The sequence below is a fragment of the Habropoda laboriosa genome, unplaced genomic scaffold, assembly GCF_001263275.1.
Source record: "Habropoda laboriosa isolate 0110345459 unplaced genomic scaffold, ASM126327v1 scaffold34, whole genome shotgun sequence".
In the NCBI taxonomy this organism is placed as follows: domain Eukaryota; kingdom Metazoa; phylum Arthropoda; class Insecta; order Hymenoptera; family Apidae; genus Habropoda; species Habropoda laboriosa.
The window spans coordinates 222,734-243,899 of NW_017100142.1; the positions used below are offsets into that span (position 1 = coordinate 222,734).

General features: G+C 48.6%; 1 protein-coding gene across 2 annotated transcripts in view; it reads left to right on the plus strand.

Annotated features, from left to right (window-relative positions):
• Positions 1–12,564: 12,564 nt before the first annotated feature.
• The window catches only part of LOC108572497 (toxin Bcs III 15.09-like), a 38,131-nt gene continuing 29,529 nt past the window's right edge, over positions 12,565–21,166 (plus strand). For both annotated transcript variants that reach the window (XM_017934759.1, XM_017934751.1), the window contains exon 1: positions 12,565–12,625. In XM_017934759.1, coding sequence (XP_017790248.1) covers positions 12,573–12,625 — 53 coding nt within the window. In that variant the 5' untranslated portion in view covers positions 12,565–12,572. The remainder of the gene's footprint in view (positions 12,626–21,166) is intronic.

Genomic DNA, 21,166 nt, shown 5'->3' on the forward strand with positions numbered 1-21,166 from the left:
ACACGACACGTACAGTTTATTAATGTCACTCACGTGCAGGGACGAAAGAGAGAAAGAGAGAGAGAGGAAAAAATAGACGGAAGGAAAAAACGCATTACTGAATTACGCTGCGAGTAAGCGACGGGGGTACACAGTGTGTGTGCGCGTTATTTAAAGCGCACGCAGCCTTCGATCGATAGGCACACTGTAGGAAAGTTTAACACACCGGTATCCACGTTTACGCCACGACCGAATTACGAGCAAAGTGGGTTACACTTTGCTCACGATAGGTTAGGCTCGATACCCGACAGAGACGTCCTGCGAGGGCTCGATGCCTGAAACGGGGCACGGCTAGATTGCGAGGAACTCGCGTTACCTTCCAGATACGCTGGATCTAGTCTGTACACGGGGTCACGATAAGATATGGTAGATTCAGGTTACGTAGAACTCGGGGTAGAGTATGGAGAAGGTAGATCCTTGCTGGAACTTAGATTACCTCGAAAACTAAAGCACACAAACACTTCGCGTCACTGCCGTTTCCAACCGAAAGATTCTCTGAAAATAGTCCGAATACGGAGGCATATCTCTAAACATCTGAAAGGTACTCTCGTCGATCAGGAGTCTGTTACGATCGACGATCCTTGAAACACGTCGACGCTGAGATATTTCGCCGTGAACTTAACGTAGATCTAGGTTACCTTACACACTTGACATCCCTACTTTCGAGCTAAAAGCTTTCTAAAATGTTAACTATATACCCGGTTAATTGTAAACTAGGCCTAGACCGTGTAGAGTTGTCGAAATTCGGGTCACCTATTCTACGGTAGGATCTAACCTAGGCGAGACGCACGGCGGCGTTGAAAGCTAACCATGTAGATCACGGTAAATCCGCTATGTTTCGAAAATTTTTCAAGCACGCGTTAGCCGAGGTTGAATGGGGGCTAGGTTGTCTAAAGAAATGCAGCCGGGGGCGACGTCGGCCCAAATTCTTTCCCCTTTTCACCGTGGCGCGCAGCCGTCTCTTTCTCTAAAGCGAGGGAAAAGGACGGACTCGCGGAACTTTGATCGCGAACGAGTCGCACGTAGAAAGGTACGCACGGCTGAGTGCCTGGTTAGATGCAGAGAAGTGCATTTCCCCGCAGTAACCCCCGGGACGGCACCTGGGGGTGCAATCTTCCTTTCGCGTTCGCCGTCTGCCGTGTCGAGGCAATCCGCGCAAAAAGATAGAAACTCGCGTCGCGGGGATCTTGCGCGGATGCACACGCTTCCGGGACCCAACGCCACTCTCGATAGTCACCTTCGTACCAGCCTCGCTGCTTCCGGGAATTACCCGTGGGCCTCTGCGACACGTGAATCCCGATACGAACGCCGTTCGTCGATTTACCGGCGAGAACTCGTTCCCTGGAATTCTCCTGCAGGTCAGACGGAGAACTTTTACAACCTCTTCGATTCTGTTCGTGTTAATTTCTGTTTCGTAGATTTCTCCCTGGGTATTTTTCGTTCTGCTGGTTTTATCGATTGTTCGAACGTCGAACAGAGATTGAAAGAAATTTGAGTACTTGAAACGTTGAAAAACAGGGTATATTCGGTAGAACAGAGAATGTTTGGAAAGGTGGTAAATGGGGTTTGACAAATGAAACAGGAATGGACAAAGGGTGCGTTATTAGCGGGCAGAACGAAAGTGATTAGCTCGATGAAAGTTTTTCTGAAACATCGAACATAGAGGAAGGGGGGAGTACAGAGTCGGTGAAACGTGATTAAATCGGTTTCGCGCGATAGGTGCCGTTCCGCGGATTGATTGCAGGATCAATTTTAATCACTTCCGCGCGACGTGTATACCGCGACCAGTTACACATTCTAATGCGTTCCCTATTAATTTGAGAGTAGCCATTAGTTGCTCGTCCTGGCGTATCGTGTCGGACTATCTATCACCGTTGGTCCCGTGCAATATTGTCAGAATTCGATAAAGCAAACGAGCTGTTGATTCAATACGCGTCGGCCATTGTCGCAGGGGGGAAAGCGCGATTGGATCCACTCGATCACGATGATCAAACTTCCCTTCTCGTCACGCTGAGTAGCTCTACCATGTACGTGTCCACAGGATTGACCGGTTAATCGGCGGATATATCAGGGAAAAACGGGTGTATTAAGCTGCGCGACTTAATCGACCTGACGGAGAAATTCGTGACGGGAATGGGATACCGGAACAGAAGTGAGATTCCTCGGATTAATAAGCTGCCAAACGAGACGCGAGAACGAACGAGAGGAAGAGTGTTAAAGAGAAGAGAGATAGATGTATTACTGGCTAGCATGATTGCAGTTTGATCGTGAAACGGTGGACCGAAAGTCCAGGTTAGAAGTAATCACTTTCGTCTTCTTACAACTCTCCTTCGCGTTTGTTCCGAACGTGACACACGTGGGATTCGCAACGGTCTATGTTTCATCTTTATTCGACGAGAAGACTCGTTCTCGCTCTGTGCTAACCCATTGGGAGAACAGATGCGCGACAGTTGAACGTACAACTTATTCGAGTCGAGAGACAAATTCCACGGTAATCTTCAAGTTTGATTCAACGCTCTGATGTCACCTGTGTTCACAGATGAACGACAATTTTAGTCCTGGTTAAAGTAAAACCAAACGCAATTATTCAAAGGCCCCAGAGCGGCAAAGTGTTAATCAATCTCCAGAACCGTCCCAGCCGCGTCAACCGCGCAGCGGAAAAAAGAAAAGTCACAAGACATGTACGTAAAAGCCAACCAAGCTGAACAAAAGAAACGGAAATCAGGCTGACGGTCCGTGCTTCCTCTGTAGCGAGATTTTCGACGAGGAGACAACGCGGAAGCGCCGCTCCAGATTACGTTTCCCCAGCCACGGAGGAGGAGGGTCTTTTGACGTCGGTCTCGTCGCTTCTCGACACACATCCCCGCCGTCGTTAACAATATATCGCGACCCGGAATTACACACCACGAGGACGCGGTTGGGGAAAAAATGAGACGCTGAGTTTCTCGCTGCCGCTGCTGCTGCACCTCGATACCGAAAAAAACGCGGCGGCGTTCGGCGAGAGAGGGAGGAGCAGCGAGTTTCCGGTAGAGGAACCAAGGCTGGTGAAACAAGGCCGGTTGGAGCGGCTGTGCTTGTCCTTAAGCGTACAATCGCGTGCATCTCTTCTCCGATGGCCTTCCGCGCGCGCATCCGCGCTTATTCATCGGCAAAATGTCGTTTCTCATCGCGCCACGTTACATCGTTGCATGAATTCGCGAAAGAATTGGTGCGGCACAGCAGAGCCGGCCCATTGTTTCCTCTCGGCCCCCTTTGAATTCCCGCTCCGTGCCACGATTTTCGTCCCGTTTCTTATTGTCCGTGCTTCTCGCGAGCCAACCAACCACGCTCCGTTCATCCCCTTCCTCCTGTTTGACCGTGTTTTCTCCGTCGCGAGCTTTACTCCAGACCGTTTACTCGCCGCCCGGAATATTCGAAAGGAAGCTCGCGAGTGTTGCTCTACTTTGATTGTCCCCGTCTACTTGGCGGACACTTAAATTGGGCATTTTTTCAGGATTTCCTTCTCTCTCGGGAGAACCTATAAACTTGCTCAACCCTTTCCTCGTTGCACTGTTAATTCGTACATTGTGCGCACGACGTGTGCTTAGATAATGTAATTACCTAATTATCGAACAACGCGGTCCTCTTATCGCGGTTCATTTTACTCGCGCGAGAGTTCTCTCAAGAATGCGAAACTGCTGTCGACAGTTCAACTCTCAGACAGTCACTCTCAGAGGCACTGTCGACTCGCGAGAAATACTCTCGAGAGGACACCAATGTTTACGTTCAGCTTGATACACGTTCGACGGCCGTGATTCGCGTTTTTTCATTACCTTCCCGGAACTGCTGCGCGCAAACAGCGAGCAGGAATCGGGCGAGACGATATGTCCTCAGTCGGTGTTTAAGAGCCTGCCGAACGAGTGCCTCGACGAACGACGCTTCTACCGCGATACCGTAGTCTTGTAGGAAATTCAGTGCTCTGTCGTACAACGCGGTTTCGATTATACCCTGATTTCGGATCAATTTACGTAATTAGCGTATTAGTTCGTGTGAATTCAAGTGCACAAGAAAAATGAAGCCACGTAGCTGCAGTTTCACGGCATGTATACGCGTGAATAATGTAATTAGATAGTATGTACGTGCGTGTGTATACGTACACAATCGAATAATAGAGATTACTGTATTACCACATTGCTAATTAGATCAATTATTGCTATAACTTCGTTTTATTGTATCCTACGTATATTTCTCTTGTAATAAGATGTGTTATAGGTAGGGCTCTGTAGTTGTGAAACGACATTAAATCAGTTGTTTACTTTTTTTCCCCCGAGACTTGTACATACTCTATCCTTCTCTGGGGAAACGTTGTTTTTCAATGGAACTGTAAACACTACGTACTTCGTTTCTTGTTATTATTTTAAACACAAAATATGGGAACTGAGAATACTGAGGTAGTTTTGTAGCTGTGATATAAATATATGCACGAGCATGTGTCCGGTCGCGTAACCCACCGGCCAGTAAAGAGCCATAAACCAATTAAACAGTCCTTTCCAGCCTTCTTCCTAGCCCGTAACAAATTCCTTCCCTACCATAAAGAAGTCGAAGACGCATCCTGGTCACGTCTACTATCCCTTTCCGGGTTTTCCCCAAATTATTTAAACCTTTGCAAGCCCACTAGTTTTCCTAATACCCGATAACATATCCGCAGTTTTCGTTTCCTTCCTTCCACCACCTTCGACTTCCAACCAATCAACACACACACCGAGATAATATATTAGAACGCACAACTCCAAAAGGGACACGTTACTCACCATCCCCGCGCCAACTGTTAGAATTTCGCCCTTCCGGTATTAATTTGTCGGGAGTGCACCGATACCACTCGCGTTCGAGATGAAACAATTTTCGTGTCGCGAGTCGAGCATCGTACACATTGGAACAATACAAATGTACTTCCGTATTTCGTAAAGGCGAGGATTATTTCCCAGCTCAGGAACAATCGACGACCCTAATCCTCGTGTTGTTCGAGGAAACACTGTGTACCTTTACGATAATTGGAAAAATGTCAATTCTTCTAATTAAATTCCTTCCCCAATGATACCAAAAGAAATTTCAACCTTCCTCACCCTGTACGTTAGAATCGCTGTTCAAAGAAGGGACCTAAAATGATGAGCATTTTTCAACTCGAAACGCGAATCGATCCGCGACAGCCATAGTTCCAGGGGACCCTCCCCTCGTACGCCGTCAAAGTGAATTAACCGGAGCGCATTATCTTGGTGCAGAAGGGGGTGAAGTTAATGGAAGACAAACAGCCGGCCCGTCCTGAACAAGCTCCGCGTGTAGCTGGCGCTTTGTTTGCGCGCGAAGTAAGAGAAAAACGGAAGCGACGTGGATCCTGCGGGCTGGAATCCTGCGTCCAGTCGTCTGGACGGCCGCGTTCGTTGCCCCAACGTTATCGTAACTCGCCCGCATATCAACGTCGCCGTCCTCCACGTCCCCGTGGAAATTCGAGAGTGCGTCTCCTGCTGCGTTGGACAAAGCCACGCTGAAAGTGCGCAAGACATCTCGTGGAGCGTTGTAACGATCGTCGAACGAGATCTACCGAACGACCAGGCGTAGAGAGGAAAAAAAGAACGGTGGAGGGAGTGTGCAACAGAAATCTTTTGTCCCGAATGGTGCTTGGCCGCTGGATAAATTGGAAACGCGATAGCGTTTGATTACGAGCCACGGATAGAGAAACAAAGCGCGTGGACGAGACTTGAAATTTCACTGGAACCTATCGATACTTCTGCTACGTGTACCACCGCGGGAATGGTAAATAAAAATTCACAATGCGTAGAACGCGTCGAAAGTGGAAAATGTACGGTTTCTCTTACGTTCCTGCCTTTTAATCCCGTTTCTCCGCAGCCTTTCGCCGAGGAACGTGTAAATCTTGTAGACAAAAAGCAGGGGGGTCGAGACATGTTGTAGAAGAAGGATCTATAGGTGAGAAAGAGTGGGCGAGATAGCTCGTGGCGTAAGGTGAATTCGAAATTTCGAGTGAAATGGAAGGCCACGTTAGCCGGGGTCAGCAATATCGTGGCCTTATTGAATCGTGCCCACCCTCGTCTGGCGATACGATTCAATAGACACGGAGGATGTCTGAAAAATAATCTAAACCGAATCGTTCGTCGGATTCGTGACATTATCGCGAGTATTGGCCTGAGTCGTTGGCGAATTTCATATCGGGCAGACGCGTTCTCGTTTTATGGATCAAACCGTACTCCCCCCTCGTCGATTCTTACGGGCCGGAGTGTCTTGGGGAAAAGTCCAGGTAGAAACTGTTTAACGGTGTATTAAAAGTGAGAAACTACGATCGTAAAGATTTACTTTTCTATATGCAAATTTTTATCGTCTTCCGGTTGATGAGAAATTGTTCGGAAACTAGCGAAACCGCTTAAGTTGCGTTTCGTCAATTTCTCTGCCAATACACGGCTGTTAAAGCTTATTTACAGTGGAGAGAAAAGTTCAAAGCGAAGGTGGATGTTAAAGAGTGAATAAAAATTCAGCAGCGTGGAATTATGAATTGTGGCAAAAAGACGACGGCGCGTCTTTCGTTGCGTCGAGACTCGTACCCGGCTGGTTGTTTCCGTTGATGGAAAGTTCTCTGCACGTCGAAAACTCTTAGTCGTTTCTCTTTGTAGCGAAAATCCTCTTTTACCAGGATACGAAAGCGGAGAGGTTGCACCTTTAAAAAGACTCGCGAGCGAGCTAGGTGGCCAGGTCGAGCGACGGTCTTATCCGCAAGTTCGCCTGGCGAACAAGCGCGATACGTCTCCCATAAAAGTTTAACGAAGGTGACGGAGGCTCGCTTGCCTCTGCTACCAGTTGGAAATTGCGCCCCGTATGGGCGAAACGATCTCTTGGAAACTGCCTGGCAAACTGCGAACACCGATGTCTTCTCCAGCTTACTTCAACCCTCCTTTCGACCAACCGTTATTATCGTTGTTTCTAATAAATTATCGAACAATTTTCCCTTCGAATTCCTTCGACCTGCGATCAGATCTCGCCAAAGCTCGTGGGAAAAATTTCACGTAGATTTCAGTAGCACCAGAGCTCGTGTATTATCTAGTTTTACCCGGGCTTGCCGATGCTGTCGTTTCGATCAAACGGACACACGGAAGGAAGAGGAGACGTCTGTGGAAAAGTTAATTCCGTTTCCTCGTAGCAACATCCGTCTCATAAAAGTCGGTAGGAAAGCAACTGGGAACAACAGGAGCAACGCGGCGGCGACCGGTGCCTGGCTCGACAGATTCCGCGACGTGTGTGCGAGAATCTGGCTCTCGTCTCTCCCACTTCCCCCCCGCGAGACTCTTCCTTTTGCACGGTTTGCGAGATCTATTCAATTTACTTTTTCTAGCGGCAGGAAGGAATCTACTCCAACAAAGGGAAAGAACGTACGTACACGGGGACTGCTCTCTGTTGCTCTCGCGAGCGAGCGAGGGGTGGTCGCGCAGCTGGGGCCACGAGGGGGCGGAGAACTGCAGAGCAAAAGGGGAGGGAATTTCGCTCTGGGTAAAGCACACGTGGTAGAACCGTCGACCGGTGCTTAAAGCTCAGAGGGTCCTTTGAAACTTTACAATTTCATTCTTCCAGACGTGGACGAGCGCGAAGATTCCGCACGGCTCTCGTCCGGATTTTCTCTCTGTCCCCCCTCTTTCACCCCTTTCTACCTCTTCTTTGGAAGACTGGACGACTTTTTTCGTCTCAAAGGACACTGGCGTAGTCACGTAACCAGAATCATTTTACCACCGGTATAGTTCCTCGAGGCTTGTGTAACGCGCGAAACGTCAACTCCAAATCCACTTAGAGCGTCCCTTAGCCTATTAGGCGAGCACGGATGGAATAGAAAAGATCGAAGGTCCAAGTTGAGGAAAAGATTTGTTCCCGCGGTGTGAAGTGGGTGGTATCGAAGGAAGACACGATTTAGCGTCCAGGGAGAATCGAGGGGTGGTAAAGGGGATCGCTGTTTGAAACACGATATTTGGAAACGCAAATGGACCGACTCTGGGCTCAACGGTGTGAACCGTACGCGTGCGCGGCCAACCGAGCCGCAGACCCTCGCGAACAGATATATTAGGGCAATTATATCCGACTTAATTACGCACTGCCTCCGGTCCGCACCTATTTTCAAACGCTGTCGATGCAAATTAGCACCGGCTGAAAGCACGGACCGCTCGTCTTCCGGCACTTGCCGCGACCTACTGTCCCGTTCGGTTCTTCCTCCTTAAAATAGTCGATCTTATCTCTCCTCTGTTGTCGCTAAGCGATCATTTCTCGTACCCTTTGAACCCATCCTCCGACAGCTCGTTCCGCGTACTTCTCCCGGCAGAAAGTAAACAAGTTAGCTTTAAATTAAGCGATCTCTGGGTAACGAGGTTACTACGGAAGGAATTTCTCTAAGCGCTCAGGTGTCACGTGCCTGAAAGGAAAATTATTTTCACTGTGTCCCGGCATGCCGGAGGTGGGGAAACACGTCGATGTACCTAACGGTACCCCACGCTCGTCCACGGTGGTAATTGGAACAACGTTTCACGAGACGGAGGAAACCGGTCGCATAATTCGGCCCCGGTGAATTTTTTTCACCGTCTCGCAGTTCCAGCCGCACAGCAACGCCGCGAGAGCAGATTAAAAGTTTCATCATTTGGCCGGCTTCCGCGTGCGCTCGAGTTTTCGCCGCAATTTTCGGAGCACGCTCGAAGAACGAACAACTCGTATTTCATACTTGAAATACGAGCGTACAGAGAGGTAGGCACGAGGGAGAGTGGCGGGTGGGTGGTGAAGAGAGGGAGGGATGGAAGAATCCAGCGCGTTAGCCTTAATTAGCGCGCGCATGTGCAGCCAGTTAGCGCGGATAACTGTAATACATTTTTAAACTAATTCCCCCTTTGCCGCCTGCTGCTGCCGCTGTTGCAACAGCGAGAGAAACGAAGAGCGTGAACGTGTCTGCGATAAAAAGTTACGTGAACCATGGCGAGAGAGAGAGAGAGAGAGGAGATCGGTGGTATTAAGCGGGCGAGAAACGCGCTCGAAATTGTTGTCGCGCTGGCAATCGAGAATCGTCAGACAGAAAAAAAAGGGGGGCACGGGTGAAATACACGGGGAATGCTGGTGTATCGATGTCAAAAATTCCGGAGCGAGACCGTAAACACGTCGAAAGCTGACGTATCAGAGATCGTAACAGTGACAAAGAGAGATAGAGAGAACAGCTGGGCTATCTAAATGCACCCACGACACCGATTGATGTTACATCGACAGAGATAATGGTGTCCAAACAATGTTGCGCGCGTCAAAAGCAGCCGACGTTAAAACTGTTTGTTGCCGGGCGTAGCGCGCCGCTAATGAGACAATTTCATTCGTCGGGAAAACTCGCGTCCGCGTCGGGCAAACGCGACGGGACGCCGAGCGTCGCGCGTCGGATAACGGGATACGCGCGCAGGTGTTTCGGCCATCGGGCGCCCCCTGCCTCTGGCAAACAGTGCTGAATGGCTTGCGAGGTATTTAACGGGGAGGATCGTTAATGGGGAAAAAAGTCTGGCATCGGTGTTCTAGCGAATTTTTACAGTGAATCCTCGCTGAGAAAGATCAACGTTGTAATAGGATACAGTGTGTCGAAACTGTTCCTGATTACTTTTTATTCCACAGAAAATCACAGGAAATATTCTCTTCGAAATACATTTAAATACACCTTATTAAACTCATTACCGTGAAACGAAACTATCATCGACAAACGTACACGGGCAAATCAGCCGCTGCTCTCGGCCAAATCAATAGACAGAGCACGCATCGAAGCAATTCTCGGTTCGTTGCTACGGCTTCTACCTGGCCAGGAAAAAGAGCACGGCGAGAGAGAGCTCGATACCATAGAGGTACATAGAAGACGAGAGGCTGCAGGTTATTTCCGTGTGCGACGAAGGTGGAGGAATTTGTCCGGGTTTCCCGAGATTGAGGTTTCTGCGGTGGAAGATCGACGCCCGAGTAAATGGATGCCCGTCCGCCGCGGGAATTTTTCGGTGGCGCGGCTCTCCAGGCAGCCCCGCTTTCGAATTCTCGTCGCGCGGACAGATTTTACATGGCGCGCGGCGGTATCGCTAGGCGATATTGGAATCGAAGAACGGCTGAAATTTCGGAATACAAACTAGCTCTCCGCGGAGGAGAAATCGAGTCGCGTTCATGAGAAGCTCTCCTGGTTTTTCCACTGAAAGTGGAACTTTTAGCTCTCCCTTTAGAGCTTTCACGCACGGAAGTCGGCGAATGTTGAAGAGCAGTGAGAGAGAGAGGCAGCAACAAATTGAAACGCGTTCCCGTGCAGAATCGATCTAGCCGCGATTCAAACTCGATTCTCACTCTCATCTAAACTTTCCTCCTCTTCTTTCCGCGCCGTTGTTAACCCTGTTTCGCGCGAAACGCAAACTTTCGCATTCCGCAAGATTGCTACACGGCGTAACGCCTCCGACCTACTACCAAATGAGATCAAACTTTCGCGATTCGAGGCTGCCTTCGGAAAACAGAGGGGCGCAGAATACAACAGGGCCCAGATCTTCAATTAACTCTCGAGATCCTAGCCGCGTCGGTTTTCTGTAATTCTCGCGCGTTTCTGCCGCGCGAATATTGTTGCCCTAGCGAAGGTACCAGCTGGATGCACGAATGAGAGGAAATTTTAAATACTGCACACTCTCGCACGGAGCATACACCTCTACTCCTCTCACGACTATATTTCCTTCGCGTACACCAAAGTTCTTTCGTAGAATGTCCGAAAGAATTTTCTAGAAACCGAATTGCGAAAAGAAGAAAACGTATTTAAATTTTTCTGTAGCGGTGAAACAATTTACAAACGAAAGGGTTGAAACAATACTTTTGCTTAACAGCGATCCGTGTCCAATTTCTGCGAAGCTGAATTGAAGGGCTCGCGCGGAACGACCCGTGTTAACAAAAAATTAAAATTTCAACGCTTCGTTCCCGTCTCTCGATAGGATAAAGGGGAAAAAATGGAGCCGCGAAATGTCTTCAGCTCGTTAGGGACTTAACGAGAAGAAACGCGGCGGTTGGGAGGGACGGTGGAAAGAAGCGACGAGGAGAGGAAAGAGAGAGAGAGAGAGAGGATAAAGCCTGGGCGTACGAGCTGCTCGAGAGCTTTTCGAAGTTGGAACTGCGCTCGGTAATACCGGGCCGACCGAATGGTCGAGTACTAATCCGACTGTAATAATGGTGTACGCGCTCGCAGGCTCATCGCGCGAACGCGGACGCACCAGCCGCTATTACTCCGCTCCAGGCTGGCTCGTCTGGCCGCTTTCAAACTCATTATACGATTTTTAATACATTGCACAGACCTGTGCATCGTTTTCGTCCGTCTCTTTGCTCGGCGGTTCCTCAAAACTGGCTTTTCCGCCGAAAATTGAGACACTTTGAATGAAAGACACTTGGGGCCATTCAAATGAATATACATGCAAGGGGAGAAAGGACTTCTCCCTCCGCACCCTATAGAAATTTCTTCCCTCCACATGGAACGTGTTACCGTCTATGAAATTTTCATTCCGCTAATTTGGAAAATTTGGAAAATTTCCCGAAAGGTTGGACAGTGTAAAATTGTTTGGAATTTTAAGTAACAGGTACACCAACCGTTCAAGCTACAGGTTGCGTCAGCTGCGGGGGTGTTAACAGCTTACACAGGTAGCGGCGATAATTTGGTGTCTGGGTGGGGAAAGTCTAGAAAATTGTACAACATCGTTAGAACATTTCCCCGGCAGATGCACGCCGCGGGATGATTAATCGATGTTTACGACGCGGCGCAAGATAGTAGCTCGGTTCATAATGCATTACGGTTTGAACAACGGCAAACGACAGTGAGGAATTACACGCCCGACAGTGCTGTTACGCGTTACCCGGAGAAATTTATCCGCCGCGAAGACTCTGAAGAGAAAAAAGAAAACAGCCTGTTATTCGTAAAAGTGTTACTCGCGCGCGAGGTGTCGTTCGATTTCCCTATATCGCTCGTTAAAATGGTGAAAAGTAAGGGGGAAGGAGTTCCGTAGAACACGAAGACAAGAAAAGGGGGAGGGAACGGTAGGATAAGGGAATGTTTTAAGCTGTTCATAAATCCAGCCGTTCCTCGTGTCCGCGGGCTTCCTCCTTAGCAGCCGTTCTATTTGCATACCAAAGACTAATCCGCGAGCGGGCCGATTGAAATGAAAATGCACGGTCTCGCCTCGAATCCTCGCCCCTTCTCCTCTCTTGCCTCGAATATCATTTCCTCGTGTGGCGAACAAAGCTTCGACGCGATTTATTCACGCGCTCGTGTGTAAGCGAAAGGGGGTCGTGAAAGTCGATGCCGAAGAGAACGAAAAAAAAAAAAAAAGAAAAAAGAGAAGAAGGAAGCACCGACGAGATTTTCAGCGCATGCAATTTATGCACATTCTCGTTTTTCGAACGCTGACGAATGTTTTCCCTCTGGTTTTGTTACAGCGACGGCGGCCTGGCCGAGGCAGGAGCAGCCGTGCCCGATGGCTGGAGACTTTTGCATGAACGGTGGTACCTGCCTGTTTTTCGAGACCGTGGGTGAACCAGCATGCAGGTGAGCGAACATCGATCGGTTTTCCTTCTGCATAATTGACCCGTCGTCGCGCCTCCAACGAACAACGTGTCGCTTCCGTTCGATCAGGGGCTGGATATCCGGCCGAGGAACTCGAAATATTTCCTAGCGCCGCGTGTAAGTCGTTTCGCGACCATAAGTTTGTCCGGTACAAAGCAATGTACGACGCGTAGACGTACTGAGGCATTGTGCCGTTGCAGGTTGTTCGAGAATTTTCAGAAAGGAAGTTGACAACTTTAAGTATTTTTTCACGAATTCTTCGATGACAGATTAAATATTGATACAAGTGGTCGAAAAGTTTTAGCAGGTAGTCTTTGTCTTTTCTCGAGAACGAAGCTTTAACCCTCTAAATTCGAGCGAGACTCCAGAGTCCCGTACCTGAAATCCACGATTTTTACATTCTCATGCATTCCAAACGAGTAGCCTCCTAATCCCAAGTATAAAGTAGGCTATTTGAACCCTGAAAAAATTCTACGACAAGTTTGAAACACCCCTGGACTTGGAGGGTTAAATTTAGACTAGAAGCAATTCACACGGTACAGAATCTATTGGAAAGTTTGTTAGTAGGAAACGAAATGAAATAGGACGTGCAACACTCGTGAAATTATCGAGTCTATCGACCACGGTAAGTGATAAACGATTCACGTTCCGATAGCTCGTTCCTCGCCTATCGCAGGCTTTACCATCTAGAACGGGGCGCTGCTCGAAAATATTGAAACAAACGACTGCGAAGCGGTTTTCGCGCGTTCCTCGTCCCACCTTCCGCAAAACGGAGATACCAGCCAGTCGAAATTGAGTTTCGCCTCTTGTTACCCTCTTTTTCTCCAACACCTAGGCAGGCAGGGCTCAGCGGACGAGATTGGAAGAGGTCGGAGGAGATTTCGCGGCATGTTTGTTGCCGATTTCGTGGAGCTCGGCAGACACGTTGGGTCTACTGACCTTTCGACCACTCCAGCACATCCCCTCTATTCGCGCTCCAATCGCAATTCAACCGTTTCTTCTTTTTCTCCTCGACGCCATCCATTAAAGAGAACACCTTACCCTCGTCCCTCTTATATTCTATTCTCTCCAGCTTTCGCCTACCGCCCGTTTCCCTCTTCCCTTCTTTATCTGTCTTCTTCTTTTCCACCCTCCACCGGCGGAATACTTCCGCTAATCACACTGTTTGTCCGATGGCGGAAAATAGAACAGTCACAGACGTCTGCAATTTCCATTACCTAACTGCGTAGACCTTCGTTTATTCCGGCTATTTCTCTGAGAATTAGCGAATGGCTCTCTTTTTTTTCGAGGGCGATTCGATCGTCGATCGTCGAACGAAGGAGAGAAAGAGAGAGAGTATGGAACGAGGACTCACCCCCGGAGGCGACGGAAAAAATGAAGGCAACACGGTTGAATCGCTTTTCATATAAAATTCCTTTCAACTGGGAGCGCAGTTTTTTACGTTCAGTCCCCTCTTTACACCTCTCGTCCGCGGAATTCGCCGCCCTCGCGCGAAATTTCCTGCACTTACTACCGCGGGCTCCCTTCTACTTCTTCTTCTTCTTGGCCCCGGTTTCCACGGGTGTGTTCTTTCGAAAATGAAATTTCCTCGACACGATCGATCGCATATATGGGTTTAATTAAAAAAGTTCCAGCCTCGCGATGATCGGCGATCTGTTCGGCTGGCCGGGAATTAGCCGGGCTCGATCAATCACGAAGGAACCCGGCCTCGTTTTAGAGCTGCTGCTTTACTCAGCTTCGTCGAATTACTTCTGTCCGCGTTAAAAATCACAGAGTTACAGAATGAGCAAGGGCGGGGGAAGAAGGGAGAAATGTGGAAAAAAGTTGGCCAATATCAAAGCAAACACTCGGCGGGGCAACATTTCCCTCGATCCTGGCAAACACTCGACCACGTTAATTTCAGCGGAACCAGAGGGGAAACGGTCGTCTCTGCGAACCTATACGCGTCGCTATTATTCCACCGACGCCGGCCAACTTTCCTTCGTTTCCTCTTGTCCTCTCTCCCCTACCTTTCTATTCGTGCCTGTAGAAAAAAATCCAGCTTCCTGGGACACGCGTTCGCATGTGAAAAAAATCGCGCGCGATAATGGCTTACTTTATTTCACCGAGAAAATTACGAACACCGACAAGCTGCGAGAAACGTTGCGAAGTAAATTCCCGATGGAGAAGACAGCCTAATCTGTTCGTATCTACGTGTCGATCGGCGTGAAAAAAGATACAAGAGTATTAATCATATAACAGAGCGTCTGGACGGGCTTCTTTTTGTCGGCGACGCCGTGACGTTGATTAGCCGCTCGTTAAATAAATTCAGAGGACGGTCTGATCCGCGAATAAAAGTGACCCTCCCGGGAAAAGGAGGTCTGCCGCATGTAAAGAGGGCGGAGAGCAAAGGGAAACGCCGTGAACGCCGCTCTCTGCCGTCGCTTGACGAGGGTTTATTGGCTTTATCGAGGAATCAGGTCGTCCCCGGAGGAACAGCGTCCCAGAGAAAAAAAAAAGGAAAAAAAAGGGACGAGCAGACGAAGAGAAAAGAATGGACAATGGACAAATGAAGGTGCACACACCAACCGTTCTCTCCTAGACACCCTAACCCCCTCCCTCTTACACAAATAGCAAAATTGTATTACAACGGTGTGCCTGTCTAGACCTAATCGAAAATCAGGCTGGAAAAGTAATAAATAGAAAGTTGACTAAGGACGATAAGCATAAACGGATCACACGTGCGGTTTCACGGGAAGATAAAGGGTCTCATCGAGCGAAATTTGCTTAAAGCGGGGTGGGCTGGCTGGGTGGCGCTAATAAATCGGCACGGGTGCCGCGCCTGTACCGTGGATTCTCCTTTCCTCTCCACCTGGAACCGACCGTTTCTTTCGGTTGTTCATACTAAATCACGGCTCGTATCTCGGGAATCCTCGATTTATGGATTTCCAGTGACTCGTCTTCTCGCGGAATAAATTTCCCCTCGCGACCGTGATCCCGATAAACTCGCTATAACCCGGCTCGAAATCGCTGGCAAAAGGTGGAGAGCACCAAGAGGGAGCAGAGAGAGAGAGAGAGATGGTAGGTGTGCGCGACGCGTGTAGCTTCCTAAAAAGCGAGCACAGGATCTCTGTGGGTGGATCGAGGGGCATGGAAGGGGTCGATGACCCAGTTTGGCCTGGTTTAAAGGGACGTACCGCAAAATTCCGGTGTACAGTAGGATGGTGAATCGGTGTCGCGAATCGAGCATCCAGTTTATCGCAGCTGGGTCCCATCGCGGCACCCACCCCCTCTTTCCAATCACCAGCCTCGCGGCACTTCACCAAAATACACGGCAAATGCAAAGCTTTAGCGCCCGTCGCCACACCGTCGCTCGTCGCCAGGAGGACGCTCGTAAATCTCCGGCCTCGAGACACTTCATCCCGCACCCTCGATCCATTCAATTCCCGCCTCCACCTGTGCAACCTGTGATTCCACACACGCGGACAGTATTCGCCGATAGAGTATTATAGGAAGGGCAGAGATATCGAGAGAGGCTGAAAGCGGTGGAGAGAGAAGCTTCTTCCTCGAATATGGTCGCTGGAAGAAATATAGCAAAGCACGCGGTGCATTTGATCTCTTTTCGATTAGAACTTCGAAATTCTGACAGAATTTTCGCTCTTAATTGATTATTTCTGAAATCAGCATATCGGGTTATTTCTCGCGGACAAAGAAGTACGCCGGTGGTTGGAAACTTTTGCTGTATGGTATGCGTACGTATGCAACAAAGGCGGGAAATTCCTTTCACGGCCACGCCGCCGGTTAACGCGTAATTGAGAGATAAACGAGCGCAACAAAGTTTCGTGACGGGAGAAATATGCGCGTGGCGTGCGCCCTCCGGCCGGCATTATCGCGCTGTATACATCGATAGAATATTTGAAACGCGTATTTCTGCCTGCGGTTGTATTACGCGCCTATGTATATATATATCGAGGGACAGGCGAGTTGGACGGCTGGGATCGCCGACGGTAATTCGACAGAGGCGAAAAGCTGACGCGCGACGATAACGCCCATTCGCGACGGATAAGGCAGATAAAAAAGGGTGGAATATTAAAGCGGAACGAGCAGGAGGAGGAACCGTGGCTGGCAGGAAGGAAGGACGTGAAGAGGCCGAGGCAGGAGAAGAAGAGAAAAAAAGAAGGAGGAATAAAGCACCCTCTAATATCCAGTGCCTCGACCTCTCCAGCCTGCTTTTTCCTCTCGTCGAGCCGTTTCCGCATAGCCCTGGCCCATATAAGTGAACCAGGCGCGAACCTCGTCACGCGTACACGCGCAAAACCTGTCAGAGAATGAGAAGGCTTCCTTTTTAGACCGTCGCTACGTATTTCGAGAGGAGTCTCTCGAGTCTCGAGGGTTAGATCGTAAAATACAATCGCCTTTAATTATCACACCGTTAACCTTCCCACTTAACACGGGGACATGAATTGACATCTCACTCTACCGTGTAAATCGAAATGGACTTTAGAATTTCTGAGCAAAAAGAATGGATTGAAATTGTAAGGGGAACCTTGGTCCTAGTGGATTGGATGTTGAAACGTGAACATAGAGAATAAAGCGATCGCGTTTCATTCGCAGATTCAAAGTGAGAAAAAGTAAGCCCTATCGCGACCCGATTTATCACTCCACTTCCCCCGGTATTGTACGAAACGGGACAAAGGTACGTAGCGACTAAAAGGACTGACTAGAAGGTTAAAATAACGAATGGACACGCTTTCGGGGCGCATAAAGCGCACGTTTTCGGCGTTTCACTTAGCCCACATTTTTCACGCGCGCCGTGAAACAAGGGAGGGACAGAGAGCGGGTTGTGTCGCATCTAATATGACGCTGTTGTTTTGCATTACGTTAACGCGACAGTTTATAACGCGTCCCTTGTCATACCGCTGTTTGTCCGGGAGATATTTCTGCGAAAACGCGCAGATTTTCATTGCCATTACCGAAGAAAAAAAAAGAAAGGATAGAAAAAAATATCGGGGAAAAAATGCGGAAAGATCGAAGATGAAAAAGTAGCTTTGCGCTACGAAATTCCGTTTAGCATCCAGGTAGAGAAAAATTGCGTGTGGCTATACATTTAAATTGAAGTTTTCGTTTGAATTTCATGTAGGCGTTAAATTAAAACCGATGGAAACGCCGCAGCAGTGGCGGTTTTTGCTGCCGCTTCGCTTTTGGTTTCCCTTTGCCGCGGATTCCGTTCGCGCTCGCTCGTTGAAAAGGTTCGTTAATAAAGACGATGAAAATTACGGGCTGCAAGAGTGGAGGCGGGCAGGCTAGAGGTGGCTTTTCTAAAAGGAAAATAACCCTCGAAGAAGATTACGCCGATGCGGCGAAAGAGGACGACGACGATATGCCGTATCAAAATTCCTCCAGCGATTCCTCTTTAATTTTCGCGGCATAATAACCTCGCGGATACCGCAACAGTGACTCGCATACGGAAACACCGACGCTATTGCCTGGTCGCAGTGCATCAATATTCGAGGAAAAATATTCGTTATTTCACCTGGACTATTGAGTCATCGGTAATTTAATTAACGGGAAAGCTCGCAGTTTCGATCAGATTTCATACGAAATACCAGACAGAAAGGCTCGCGATATATTCGTCGTTTTTCGAGATAGAGTAACACGCGACGAGGAAGGAAACTTCCGGTGAACGAAGCTGGTGCTCCGGAGTTATGGCGACGGACGGAAGTTCGAATTCCTTGACAACCGCAAGAAGTAACGTGAAGCACGAGGCCACCTCGGTGTTCAGGGACATTTAACATTCAGACCGCGCTGTGAAACGTTCGAAGCCTATCGACGATTAGTTCGGCATAGTTTCAACTTCCGGAATGCGATCGCCGTTCGTTTCCGTCGGTCGAAAATCGATTATCCTTATTTTTATATGCGTGGAAAGCTGCAAGTTTCCGGGATACGTCGTGAAAATTTCAGATCGATATCGAAGGAATTGACGGAGTTGTACAAGCTTAAATAAAACTTTGGATACTCTCGGATGCTGGACGTCATATCTCGAAAACGAATCGACAGATTTTTTTTTAATTTCCCAGGAATATTGTTAGAAGCATTAGATAGCTCCTACCGAACTCAATTTTTTAAATTTCCATCCTGATTCTTTTATAATTTATCGAAAAGGACAGAGCTCCCCTCACCTTGCATCCACACCTGTATTTCCCACAATTATCAATATTTTTCAATAAAAATTTGCTAACATTTAGCCGATAAGTATATCTTTCGGTAGAAAAAAGTTCAACCTAATTTCCATTCACAATTTTTTCAAAAAAAATTTCCAAACTTATACTCCATGCCTAGCAAGACCTGACATTTCTCCAATTCAAAAGCAGCCTCGAGAAGTAAATGAAGAGCCGAACAGAGGCGTCCTGGTCCAGTTTTTCCCACGATTTATTTCACCAGGGAATAGGGTGGTCGAGCGTGATCACCTAAAACGGGGGAAAATACGAGACGAGCGCGACTGCAATTTTGCCCGTTGGAGGACTGGCTGGAAAACCGCTAGCTTATTGTCTATTCGGGCGCAGTGAGTGTCGACTAAATTCAACGTGTCTCCCGCAGACGGTTTATACCAGGAGGGAAGGAACGATCAGGCTTGGCATTCCCCCGGCCGCGAGACACGAGGCGGGGCTGTGCTATACTTCCGGGGAACCGCGGAACGCAGCACCTCTGTCCGTGGAGAACGGTTGCCGTGGCGGCGGCGAAACGTGTAACCTTAGTCCTTGGCGTTCGTAATCGAGTGCTCGCGAGAGAACGCCTCTAAATGCCAGGGCTTGCGAGGCTCCGCCGTGGCCCTTTCAACCCCTATTTACAATGCAACGGCCCCCACCGTAATTTAACGGAGCCTAGGTGTATACGTGAACCGATAAACGCGTCGAGTCTATTGCCTCCGCATCTCCCACACCTCTCTGACAACGTGCAACCGCTTATATGTAGGTAGACGCGTGGTCGTAATACCGCGGCGACGGCGGTTACGACAATCGTGAAACAGTTTCCTTGTGGCTTGGATCGAGACGATTTCGCCAACTCAATTAACCGTTCGATACGTTATTTCGTAAGGTTTCTCCCGTGCAATTGGGTTGCCGCTATTTGTTTCGCCGGTAAGAATGTTTATTTTGCGGGGAAGGAGAAAGAGAAACATCGGTTACGAAGCTTTCATCGGTGTCAGCTTTCATAAGTTTGGTCTATTTGTAAAAAAAAGAAGAAATATCCAGCTATCGCAGAAATCCAATACGTCCAGCAACAAATAAAAAAAAGGGTGTATCTCGTCAAAGCTGAGCGACGGGGGGTCTAACTGCGCCCAATTATCACCGCGGCGGTCGTTAAAATAATTGTCTTCCTCGTTACGAATCGGATAGAGAGATACGCTAATGCCCTTGTCACGCGGACTGCGGGCGTATTAAAAATAATAACGGCGATTATAGAAAGTAGTAATGGCGGCGATATGAGTCTGTGCAACGCGTCCAGTCACGTAATAATTATGAAAATTTTTATACTCTTCGAACATCCCTGTGCACGGTCAACTGCTGTACCCTTGGCTATCGTCGCTCCTATCGAACCGTATAAATATCGTTCACGTGACACGACGTGGAGGGGAAACCGGAGGGGTACACCACCCACCAAGGAAACGCACCTTGTCTGGAAATCGAGCTTTCGTGCCTGGCGCGGCATAAATTTCTCTTACGTCTGAGAAATAAAAAATATTGCCGCGGTAAAGAAAAGCGGGTTTATCGTCGCGCGAGGAAAACACGAGGACGATGGATTCGTAAAGCCACACGGAAATTCTGATTTAGCCGTTCGGGAAACTCTCGAGACCCCTATTCCTCTCTCCTTCCCGTGGAATCCATTTCATGCGATTTCTTTCGCGAACAACCACTCTCGCGGGCTTTAAAACGATCCGTTCGCTTCTTTTTCCTTTTTTTTTTTTTTATTTCCGACAAATCTTTCGAAGCTACTCGATCGACCAGGGAGAAAAGTGGTTTCGATAAGCTGCTTCAACGGTATGCTACACCCGTGGAAGAAGTACACAAGAAAGGAGAGGAGGAGGCCACGTTGAGCGGCCGGAGAAAGCTCGAAACTCTATGTGAAAAACGTTTGTTAGCTCGGTTGGACGAGATCGCGATCACGCCTGGCCGCAGAGAGCCAGGTTTCTTTGTGCCTGGTCCGGGGGTGAACCTCGTTAAAGATGAATCGTGTCCCTCGTGAAAACTTAAGCGAACCGTGGCTGGGTCTTTCGGTCTTCGCGGAACCTAATAATTCATCCTGAGGGCTACTCCGTCGTATCTACCGGGGTCGAGGGGTAGTAATGGGTCCGTTCAGAAGGCTTGGTTCTCGAGTAATTTTGTCACGTGGAAGTTGGCGACATCGAGATCCTTGGAAAGTTGAAAGAGACGAAAAAAGTTTGGAAACTCTTAATTCAAACAGGAGCTGGTAGAATCCTTGATGAATGAAATTAATCGTAGAGTAGAACCTCGGACGTTGAGTGCCTCGGAATCTTTAAAGAATCCA